At 45.2% G+C, this 12290-nt stretch overlaps 1 protein-coding gene and 1 long non-coding RNA gene across 2 annotated transcripts; both read left to right on the plus strand.

Moving 5' to 3' along the window:
• Nucleotides 1-3606, plus strand: LOC141366242 (uncharacterized). Its single transcript, XR_012371345.1, has 3 exons — nt 1-137; nt 2945-3040; nt 3531-3606. It is a non-coding gene; the product is annotated as an uncharacterized lncRNA (long non-coding RNA).
• Nucleotides 3607-8886: 5280 nt separating this feature from the next.
• LOC129423355 (proteinase-activated receptor 1-like) lies at nt 8887-12086 on the plus strand. Its single transcript, XM_055179594.2, has 2 exons — nt 8887-9076; nt 10679-12086. Exons 1-2 carry the CDS (start codon nt 8887-8889, stop codon nt 11803-11805), a joined length of 1317 nt encoding a protein of 438 aa, XP_055035569.2. The 3' UTR covers nt 11806-12086.
• Nucleotides 12087-12290: the final 204 nt, after the last annotated feature.

The following is a 12290-nucleotide window of genomic DNA, read 5'->3' on the forward strand; positions in this document are numbered from 1 at the left end:
TCCAGATGATATCCCAGATTTTGAGGAGTCCGTGCTCAATGTTTCTCCTCCATATCAGGGTGGGCCAGTCTACTCTGATGAAAATGGTGTTGCATTCAAAAAAAATAACAAAGAGACAGCAAAGAGGCGATCAAAAGGTGTGCCACACATTGGGGCCTGCACTAATGTTGGGTCACAAAAAACATTATTGATTTTGTATTTTTCATGTTTTTCCAATTATATGCTATTAATATTACATTTTTGGGGTAATTTTGAGTAGGGGAGAGCGGGGTAAGTTGTCACACGGGTAAGTTGTCACACTGTTAATAACTCCAACACTAGAGGCTCTATCTCAAAAATCAAATAGCCACTTTATGTGACTTCTTCTTCTATAGTCAACTTCCTGTTCACATGTGGTCAAGATCACTGTAATGTGAGGTTAGCACAATTTTCTTATTTTTCTGCTTAAAAAGTAAAAAAAAATCACTTTACATTTTATGCAATACAACTTTGTTAGGTGTGAATGTTTAAAATGATTATTTTGCACAAAATAGAGGAGACCGTAAAGTGTCTTTTGATACTTTAGCTAAAGTGATATGATGAGCTAAACTTGAGATTTAGACAACATTAGCACACAAGTAAGTATGGGGCAAGTTGTCTCAATGACTTTGGGGCAAGTCGTCACATCTGACAACTTGCCCCTGTACAAACAAACACATCGAACATGCTCAGAAAACATGATATAGAAAAGAATAAGCCTCAATCTAGCAAAAAGCTGTTTCAAAAGAAAGGGAAGCAGAAATCTGGACCTATGAAAAACAAGGCAGCTAAAAGAAGAAAAATCATGCAAGAGTCATCATCAGATGATGAAGAGTGCTTCTGCCTCGTCTGTGTAGAGCCATTTTCAAAGAGTCGTCCAAAGGAGACCTGGGTAAAATGTGTAAAATGCAACAATTGGGCCCATGATGCTTGCACCTCAGGCCAGGCAATTTATGTGTGTCAGAATTGTGATTCTGGAGATGAGTCCTATTAGTCATACAGGGCATCTGTTTTGTTCAGAGGTTAAACATGTTAAGTTAAGCAAGTTATCTGCAGCGTTCCATTCAGTTATCTGGTTTTATGTGAAAGCCATAGAACATTTGAACCAAAGTTCAAAGTAAAGTGGTCTTGCCACTTAATTGAAATGTGCATTATTTGGATTGAAATAATTGTTTTTCCAGATTCTCCAGGCACGGATGTTTATATTTCCAGTTTGGTTTGAGTTTAAAAATTAAAATCAATATTCACAATTAAGTAGTTGTGTTCTTATTTTTAGATAATCTAGTGTGACAACTTACCCGCCCTAGTGTGACAACTTACCCTCCGATGGGGCAAATTGTCACAAGTGCACAGTCACTATTCAACAGTCTACAACTCTGTAATGAGATAAGATATAAAGATGTTATGAATACAACATATGTGCCCAAGACTTCCTTCTTTCATTTGGTATGAGATTTATACCATTTTGATGTATGGTGCTCAGTAAATGTTAGACAGTGTGAAAAGTGTGACAACATACCCCGCTCTCCCCTAATTATGTGATCATAGATTACCTGTTGCTTAGGGTCCTAATAAGTTACAGTAAATCAATAACCCTTTATGGCATGATATGTTTGGTTTTAAAACTTCATTTGAAGTTCTTCTATAACAAATAGTCGCCTTATAGCCTTTTTTGGTACACTCTAAAAAACGATTCGATGGCTGAACAACCACAACTTATTAAAGTAATTAGATTAAACACGAAAAACTTAGTATTTATAACTTTTCAACCTCTACTTAACATATTAAGTATGTGTAACACAAAAATTTAAGTTACCAGGTGAACTTAAATGTATGCAAAAATAAAATGAAAAAACATAAGTAATGCTGACAACTATAACAATTGCATCAAAATTAAGTAAATCTAGCATAACATTTTAAGTAACTATAGAACCACGTGATTTGATGCCTTTCCAGACAAAAATTATGACATCTGTCGTAGCCATTTTGTGAAGCACATGCTCTGTAAAAAATCCAACTTCAAAATGTTCTTTTAACAAAAAACAAAGTTTTTCTTGTTAAAGGGCATCAATTCATTAATTTGTGTTTACTGAATGAAATAAGCATAATCATCCTGCTAACAAATATAATTTGTTGACTGGAGTTTTAAGTTTTTTTCCAATTCGTTCACCCAACTTGCCAAACTGAGTAATCTGAACAAGCAATTAAAAAAAACAATGGTCTGAATAGTTCCCAGCATGCATTGCGACATGTTCACTTCTTTGGTTAATATTTACTAAAAAAGATGACTGTTTTAATGTTTGCATGCTTTATTTATGTTGATATGTTGTTAATGTTAGTTATATGTTGTATTTAGAGTTATTTTGAAAAAAATTATGTTTGTTCATTGTTACCATGATTGAGAAGTGTGTGCTCAGTGTAGAGGGCAACACAGTGGGTTAGCGCGCATCATTGTTTCCTCACAGCAAAAAGGTCTCTGATTCAAGCAAGAGCTAAGTTAGACAAAGACTTTGTTCAGGAGACCTTTCTGTGTACACTCCCACAGTCCAAAACATGCAGGTTAGCTGAATTGGGTATACTAAATTACTCAAACTTCACTCTAAAAAAATTATGAGTTGGATTTACTTAAAATATATATGCACCATTTTTGCATCACACTTTTTAAGTAATCCCAACTTGGAATAATTTTACTTAAAATAAACAAGAAAATATGTGTTATATGAACTTAAATATTTGGGTTCATCAACAGTCTTTACTTAAAATTTTAAGTACAAAAAACACAGGTTTTCTTGTACATTTTAAGTAAAACTATCAAAGTTGTGAATACTTAAAAAGTGTAATGCAAAAATGGTGCATATATATTTTAAGTAAATCCAACACATCATTTTTTAGAGTGTAGTTTTTTTACTGAAAATTTTCTTTCTAGGAACTTTTGGTGGTAGGAAATGGAGTGATGAGCAGATAGTTGCTAAAAATGCTTCAGACCAGGCGTCCCAAGATTGTTCCCCCTATCCAGAAATAGGTAACTGTACTTATATATACACCAATAGTAATAATTGTAATAGACACACTCAGTGGCTAAATTAGTTTACATGACTTGTACAATACTGTCTATGGCTTTGTGTGGGAACAAAACAAGTAGGCTACAGGTCTAGAACACAAATATGTATGCAGTGTACAAAATAATAGCCAAATAATTGGTATTTAAATGTTTGATAGTGTCATAAGAGTACTGATGCTGACTATTTATTTATCACCATTCTTCTCATAAAAACTGCTCATAAATTGTTATTCCAGATATTAAACATATCTTATATGTTTCTATACTTTTTATATAAATTACTGGCCATTGTTCTACATCACTATATGAAGTATTTTAGCAATACATTTTAAGCAGGGGTTATTTTAGCTTTATGTCTCCATTTGAAGTCATCTAATACATATTGTGTCCTCATTGTCTTTCTCTCGTACAGTTGTGTAAACTTTCACTGTGATTTGCTGTTTATTTAAAGGCTCTTTAGGCAGTTTTTCTGCTAATACATTGAGTGAGGAGCAAACAGACCAGAGGTCCCCCAAGCACAAAGGTAACTGAACTCATGCAAGAAGTAACATGCATTTTTTCATACAAAACGTCTCGGTTACTTACTTATGTAACCCTCGTTCCCTGAAGGAAGGGAACGGAGACGTCGCGTCGTGACCGACGAATTCGGAGCCGCTCCGCGGGTGACCTATCTACTTCGAGAACTATAAGAAACGCCAATGAACTTGGCATGCAGGTATTTGCATAATGCCGGCGCCGCCCCGCCATGTGCGTATATAAGGCGCAGGTGCATAATACCAAATCAGCTATATTATTGCTGAGAAGCCGAGCAACAGTGCCCGGCCTGAAACAGCAATGGAACAGCAAACTGTGGTGACGGGACGTGACGTCTCCGTTCCCTTCCTTCAGGGAACGAGGGTTACATACGTAACCGAGACGTTCCCTTTCAGTCGGTCACTACGACGTCACGTCGTGACCGATGAATTGGGAATCCCTACCAAAACGCCACTGCAGCTGAACCCTTCCAGTGCCTGCAAAAGCCCTCCGCCCTCCACATAAAGGGGCGGAACCTAAGGCAAATGCAGAAGGCCGGTCACTACCTGTTCCTTAACCCACGATAGTGAAGCAGCGAACTGGGGGAAGCGTCTAAACTGAGCGGAGTTAGAACACTGCGGAAGCCATCCCCTAAGAAGGTTAAATGGATGACATAAATATATGAAAAAACCGACAGGTTGCTCAAGAAGTTTCTGAACAATACATGGTATGTCAAGAGATGAAGAGCAGGCTCTGCTAAGGAAAAACGTGGAGGATTAGAACCCCACGGACTATACACACAAATGAACCCCACGTAGGGGACAAATGTGGACGCCTAGCCTACACAGGTTTACAGAGAATACAACAGTGATAGGTTGACAGCGGATGCTCCGCAAAACACCAGCTATCAGGGCGGTGGAGGAGAGGCAAAAACGTTTTTTGTGATGTTTTTGCCCCGATGGCCTTCCATAGTGGTGCAAATGTACAGCACCAAAATAGAGGCTCCAAGCTGACACACGAGCCGACCCTCGGCATTCTTAACTAGTTAGTAGAAAGAACCCGAGTGGAAACCGGTTCGACACGAACACTATAAAATCTTGTGAACGTATTAGGTGTCGCCCAGCCTGCAGCTCTACAAATATCTGTTAGCGAGGAACCGCGAGCCAGTTCCCAAGATGATGCCACACTGCGTGTAGAGTGAGCACGTAAATTAAATAGACAAGGCACATTCTGCTTTTGATATGCAAGGGCTATAGTATCCACAATCCAATGGGACATCCTCTGCTTGGTGACAGCTTTTCCTTTCTGCTGACCACCGTAACAAACAAAGAGCTGATCTGAGGTCCTAAAACTTTGCGTCCTGTCTATATACACACGTAGTGCACGGACAGGGCATAACAAAGCCATGGCTGGGTCTGCCTCCTCCAAAGGCAGCGCTTGCAGGTTCACCACTTGATCTCTGAAAGGAGTGGTGGGACCTTTGGGCACAAAGCCGGGGTCTCAGTGTTACGCTGGATGCAGCCGGCCCGAACTGAAGGCACGAATCATCGACCGAAAATGCATGAATATCCCCTATTCTCTTAACAGAAACCAAAGCAAGGAGAGTTAATGTTTTCATAGTAAGAAATTTAACACTCACACTATGCAGAGGCTCAAATGGGGCTTCCTGGAGTGATTTCAGCACCAAGGACAGGTCCCAAGGAGGAATAGAGGGAGGACGCGAAGGATTCAGTCTTCGAGCGCCTCTGAAAATCTAATTACCAGGTCGTGCTGACTCACTATCCTACCGTTTACGAGTGAATGGTGAGCTGATATCGCAGCGATATCGACCTTAATAGTGGATGGTGACAGCCTATTCTCCAAACGATGCTGGAGATACAAAAGCACAACACTAATCGGGCATTCTCGGGGGTTTTCACTTTGGGAAGAACACCAGTCGACAAACAGGTTCCATTTAAGCACGTAAGCCTGTCTCGTAGACGGCGCTCGCGCAGCAGCAATAGTGCTAGATACCTCTTGCGGTAAATCACTCACATCCTCCGTGCCCCGACATGGAGGTTCCACAGGTCGGGGCGCGGGTGCCATAATGTGCCCTCTTGTTGAGAAAGAAGGTCCTTCCTCAGGGGAATCTTCCAAGGAGGGGCTGTCGCGAGGAGAGAGAGTTCTGGAAACCAACTCCTGGTTGTCCAGTACGGTGCCACCAACAGCACGCTCTCCTCGTCCTCCCGGATTTTGCATAAGGTTTGCGCAATGAGGCTCACCCGAGGGAACGCGTATTTGCACATGTTTCGCGGCCAGCTGTGTGCCAATGCATCCACGTCGAGCGAGTCGTCGGCTAGTGAATAGAACAGGCGACAATGGGTTGTCTCTGGGGAAGCAAACAGATCTATCTGCGCTTTGCCGAAACGTCTCCAACTCTGCTGAACCGCAATGGGGTGGAGTCACCATTCGCCGTGACGCGCAGCCCGAGAGAGCGCATCCGCCTCTACTTTGAGCATGCCCGGAATGTAAATGGCACGAAGAGACCTCAAATTCTTCTGACTCCAAGTGAGGAGGTGACGGGCGAGATGCGACAGGTGACGCGAGCGTAAACCGCCTTGACTATTGATGTACGCCACGGTCGCAGTGTTGTCTGTGCAAACTAATACATCTTTGCTCCGTAACTCGTTGCTGAAATGGACGAGCGCAAGATATACAGCCCACATTTCCCGGCAGTTTATGTGCCAATGCAGCTGGGGTGTCGTCCAGACCCCCGAAGCCGCAAGCCCATCCTACGTGGCCCCCCACCCCGTGTTTGAAGCATCTGTGCCTGGAGACCTGACTCAGAGGCACACCGGCTCGGAGAAACGCACGGTCTAACCACAGAGTGAAAGTGCGACGACACGCAGGTGTAATGATAACACGATGAATGCCGCGCAGCCACGCTCTCCTCGGGACTCGATCGTGAAGCCAATGCTGAAGCGGTCGCATATGAAGCAGTCCGAGCGGAGTTACAGCTGCGGCTGCTGCCATATGCCCCAGAAGCTTCTGAAATTGTTTCAACGGGACCGTGCTCTTGCTCTTGAATGTATTCAGGCAAGTCAGAATCGACTGTACACGTGCTTCTGTCAGACGAGCTGTCAAATAGATCGAGTCCAGTTCCATACCGAGAAAAGAGATTCTCTGCACGTGGCAAAGCTTGCTCTTTTCCCAGTTGACCCGAAGACCCAAACGAGCGAGGTGTTTTAAAGTTAAATCTCTGTGATCGCACAGCGTTTGACGTGTTTGAGCTATTATTAGCCAATCGTCCAGATACGCGAGAATGCGCACACCTTTCTCTCTCAGGGGTTTTAAAGCCCCCTCCACTACTTTGGTGAATACACGGGGCGACAGAGAGAGCCCGAATGGGAGGACTTTGTACTGGTATGCTCGCCCCTCGAACGCAAAGCGGAGAAACGGCCTGTGTCGGGGGAGAACCGATACGTAGAAGTAAGCGTCCTTCAGGTCGATAGATGCGAACCAATCGTTTGGACGAATGCATGGAAATATGCGTTTGGGCGTCAGCATTCTTAACGGCATTTTGTAAAGTGCACGGTTCAGCGTACACAGGTCCAGGATCGGTCGCAAGCCGCCGCTTTTCTTGGGTACAATAAAGTAAGGGCTGTAAAACCCCGACCTCATCTCGGCTAGAGGGACCGGCTCGATCGCGTCCTTCGCCAATAAGACAGCGATCTCCGCACGATGGACGTGCGCATCGGCAGCTCTCACCACAGTGAAACGGACGCCGGAGAATTTGGGAGGACGCCGGGCAAATTGTATCGCATAGCCGAGACGAATCGTGCGTAAAAGCCAACGCGACGGGCTGGGAAGCTGTTCCCACACCCCAGATACCGTGCGAGAGGGACTAAAGGCACGATCGGTGTACCCGCGGCGGGCGCAACGTGTGTGCGTATTGGCCGCACCGACAGCAGTGTTGTGTGTGATAACACTCACCTGAGTCCGTTGCTGGGTGTGTGAGTAAGGGAGGCTCTGCTGAAGACACCTCACACTACTCGATGCACCCTCTGGCGAAGGAGGAGGAAGACGATGGGTTATGAGCCCATGACTGTCTCCTATCCCCTGAGAAGTTGGAGAGCGCGGAGGGGTTATGAGCCCGTGCGTTGCTCTCGTACTCCTCTGATGAGTCGGAGAACGAGGGGGGGTTATGAGCCTGCTCGTGTCTCCGGCGCTCATCTGAAGACCTAGAGATGAAAGTGGAATTCGCTCTTTCTGCGTCTGTGTGGGTGCCGACTGAAAAATCGGCGGAACAGAAAAATGAAACAAAGGACTCCCCAACCGGCTCTCCTCCGGTGGGGGAGTGGTGCCTTCACCATCTCCCGAAGAGCAATCCCCTCCATCTCTAGGTCGCCCGTCTCAGGGCCGCTTCGAATTCCTTTTTCCAGCGGGCGGGGCGGACTGCTGACGACCGGTTTCCGCGCTTCTTAGAAGAGCCCCGGGGAGGAACGGAGGCGGCCGCCGCAGGACGCCCTCGGCGATGAGCAGGCTGAGGCGCCGACGTGGATGGGGCAGGTGCAGGACGCTTCCGACGTGGCATGATCTGAGCGATGGCCTCAGTCTGCTTCTGGCCGCAGAAAATTGCTGGGCAAACTCATTGACCGTCTCGCCAAACAGGTTGGCCTGGGAAACCGGAGCATTCAAGAGCCGGGTTTTATCAGCGTCCTTCATGTCGCCAGGCACAGCCAGAGATGTCGTTCCTGAACTACCAGGGTAGACAACGCACAACCAATGGCACGTGCGGTGACCTTGGTCGCACGAAGCGCCAGATCAGTAGCCGCACGGAGTTCGAAAAACTCCGCCGAGTCGTGACCTCCCACGTGCAGATCCCTCAGAGCCTTAGCCTGGTGAACCTGCAGCAATGCCATTGCCCACAGGCTTTGTAAGCAGCGCCGGTTAGAGCGGACGAATGCTTACAAGTGCGTGAGGGGAGAGTAGGCTGGTCCCGCCAGGAGGAAGCGACACGGGCCGGACACAACTGCATCGCGACCGCCCGCTCCACTGACGGGATACCAGTATACCCCCTGGCATCTCCACCCTCGAGAGAAGTGAGAGGAGAAGGCTGAAACGGCCGGTTCCGGGCGGAAAACAGGGTTTTCCACGACTGCGTAAACTCCTCATGCACCTCCTGGACGAAGGGCATGGGGGGTGAGGACTGGGCAGCCCAAGCACCCCCAAAGTACCAATCATCGAGGCGGCACGGTTCGGGTGGGGGAGGTTCAGTCCACTCCAAGCCGACCGCCGCCGCCGCCCGAGCGAGCATGGCTGCCATCTCGGGATCGAACGCAGGACCCGCAACCCTACTCAAAGGCGGGAGCGAATCTGGATCGACCTCCGAGGGTGACAACCCCCCCTCCGACGTTACGGTGGACAACGTCTCCGGTGGAGGCTCGACAGAGCGCGAGGACACAGTAGAACGCGGGCCGCTGGTCTCCATCGGCACCTCCGCTGGCAACGGATCAGGGCGCTGGGAGCTACTGGACGACCGACCCAGCACCGTTATACGGAGATCATCCTTCGCAAGTCTGGTAACTGCACCCCTAGCAGCACCAGACTTGGAAGGCGGGGGCCGTTGCCGGAGGAACGACACCCGTCTTCGCAAATCCGTCATAGTCATACCCTCGCAGACGGAGTATGAACTATCACGCAACGCTGCCTCTGCGTGCTGGAGCCCCAGACACGAAAGACAACGCTCATGGCCATCCCGGGGAGCGATGAACACACCGCATCCAGCAACGGAGCACGGACGGAATTCCATCTTTAAAAAGACGAACCCGACACAAAAAAGACACAAAGCTCAAACGTGCTGCTCTTTTAGGGAAATCACTCTTTTGTGCGAGCTGGTGAAACACACAGGGAGAGGCAACGCACTCACTCGAACTCAAGTCCTAAATTAAAGAGACAGAGAGAGAGAGAGAGAGAAAGGGTGGAGAAAACACTGCGAGCCTCCGCTGAGGTGTCTTTGCCCAACCAACTTCAGCAATCTGAGATTTTTTCCTTTTCCTCCAAAAGAACAGAGATCTACAAAGATCAGTTTCAACAGCTTCTCGTGAGCAGATGTTTGCCGGCTTCGAAGCAATAAAGCTGATTTGGTATTATGCACCTGCGCCTTATATACGCACCTGGCGGGGCGGCGCCGGCATTATGCAAATACCTGCATGCCAAGTTCATTGGCGTTTCTTATAGTTCTCGAAGTAGATAGGTCACCCGCGAAGCGGTTCCCAATTCGTCGGTCACGACGTGACGTCGTAGTGACCGACTGAAAGGGAACATCTATGCTTCCACTCTGAAGTCATATCCCAATCTGTTCATACACAAAAGACCCAGAAATTAGCATTAATTGTCAATCTACACACTGATTAAAATGTTAATGTAAAATTAACATAAAACTAGTCTATATAATTCATTCATGTATTACCAAGCCCCTAAGGTACAGAGCCCCAAAGGGGACATGGAGCAAAAATTAAATAAAGTTTAGTTTAAATAAACTATCGCGTTCTCACATGAAACTATCGCATGCTCACATAAAACTTTCACGTGCGCACGCGAAAGTTTCACGTGAGCACGCGAAAGTTTCACGTGAGCACGAGAAACTAAACTTTTTAAAAAATTCTGCACATGAAGGTTTCGCATGAGCACATGAAAGTTTCACATGAGCACATGAAACTAAACTTAAAAAAAAAAATCTTCACACGCGCAGGCAATAGTTTCACGTGCGCACGCGAAACTAAACTTTATTTAATTTTTGCTCCACGTCCCCATAGGGAGCTGTGTATGTGTGCAACATAATGAAATTGCTGAAAACTTTGACATTTACTTAATAAAAGATCATGGCCTGGTTTCACAGACAAGGCATAGGTAAAACCAGGACTAGGCCTTCGATAAATTTAGATGTTTAAGCATCTTTTATAAACAAGTCTTAGAAAAGATGTTACTGGTGTGCATCTTGAGTCAAAGTTATCTTCAAGCATGTGTTTTAGTCTAGGACTAGCGTTAAGCCTTGTCTGGGAAACCGGGAAATTTTACTAATGTCATACTGTTGTTTATTTACAGATAAAAAGTCTCGCAACAAGAAAAAGAAAAATCTCTATTCTAAAAAGAATTCCAAAACAAAAAATTCTCTCATTAAAATTAAAGCGCTCAACAAAACTACCCAGAACTTGAAGACATTCTCCATCTCAAAGGATGCTGTGCTCTTCCTCAAAAGCGTGCTGGTCACACGTGTCATGCCCTCTTTCTACATCCTCCTCTTCCTCATTAGTTTGCCTCTAAATGCATTGGCCCTGGTGACGTTCACCTGTAAGATTAAAGAAAAGAAACCGGCTGTGATCTACATGTCAAACCTGGCATGTGTGGATCTGCTCTTCACCCTGCTGCTTCCTCTGAAGATCCACTACCATCTGAATGGATCTGATTGGGTGTTTGGTGAGGTGGCGTGTCGTGTGCTAAGCGCTGCTTTCTACTGCTACATGTACTGCTCCATACTGCTGATGATGTGCATGAGTGTGGATAGACTGCTGGCTGTGGTTTTCCCCATCGTTTCTCTGACCTGGAGGACAACGAGGAATTCTGTGTATGTGTGTGCGCTGGCCTGGATGCTGGCACTTATTGGCACAGTGCCACTTCTCCTAATAACACAAACATTAAACATCAAGGATTTGGGCATCACCTGCCACGATGCATTGCGCCACAACGATCCAGCTGATCAGACGTACATGATCCTGTTCTCCGTTCTGTCCTGTCTTTACTTTTTCCTGCCGCTGGTCATCACTTTGGTGTGTTACTCTAGTATTATATATGCACTCAGTGTCAAATCTGGTCGCTTAGCAACATCATCATCATCATCATCCTCAAATCAACGAAGAAGAGCCGTGATTATGACTATTGCCACAATGCTAGAGTTTGTGGTTTGCTTTGCAGCAACCAATGCAATCTTGTTGTATCACTGTGTTGTTTTGGTCACAGGAGGCACCAGAGGAGAGGGAAATGCATCATATATGGCTTACATGTTAGCTGTGTGTGCAGGGAGCTCAAGTGTTTTTCTGGATCCTCTGCTGTATTATTATGGGTCGTCTCAGTGCAGACAGCAGATCAGATCTGTGTTGAGGAGGAAGAAAACAAAAAGAGATACAAAGTTATCAAACACTACTGAGGTGGGAATACAAACAGAATCATGTTAATGTGTGAAGTGCATAAGTAGATGTACTTAATTTATGCTATAGTCTACATGTAATCCTCATTTCTGGCTTCATGCTAACACAAGCATCTAAGAGTTAAAGCAGAAAAACACAGCAATTGTTATTATACTGTGTGTGTGTGTGTACCCTGTAAAACAAGGTCTATAAAATATCAAGCATGTTTAGTTATTATGCAGAATGTCAGAAACGTTCAAATTGTGTAAACCAAATAATATTTAACGTTTATTTAACATAACACATATATTTCAAAATGTAATTGTTGTTGGACTACTATAAGCAACATTAAAGAATAATGTTAAAAACATATCATCTCTAAAAGTTGTTGTTTTTGGTAAGTACAATTATGATGTTTCAAATCAAGATTTAATGTCATGTAAGTGGAAAATAAGTAATTATACTGTCCTAATGTGTAGATCCACTGTCCTTACCAGTGTTCAAACTCATGATATAGGCCTACTATACAGTAT

This window comes from Misgurnus anguillicaudatus, chromosome 9, assembly GCF_027580225.2.
Source record: "Misgurnus anguillicaudatus chromosome 9, ASM2758022v2, whole genome shotgun sequence".
NCBI lineage: Eukaryota > Metazoa > Chordata > Actinopteri > Cypriniformes > Cobitidae > Misgurnus > Misgurnus anguillicaudatus.

Coding starts and splice junctions, on each gene's coding strand:
- LOC129423355 (XM_055179594.2), top strand. CDS start 8,887: ATGGCTGCCATCTCGGGATCGAACGCAGGACCCGCAACCCTACTCAAA. Junction 9,077..10,678: donor CTCCATCGGCACCTCCGCTG/GCAACGGATCAG, acceptor GTTTATTTACAG/ATAAAAAGTCTCGCAACAAG.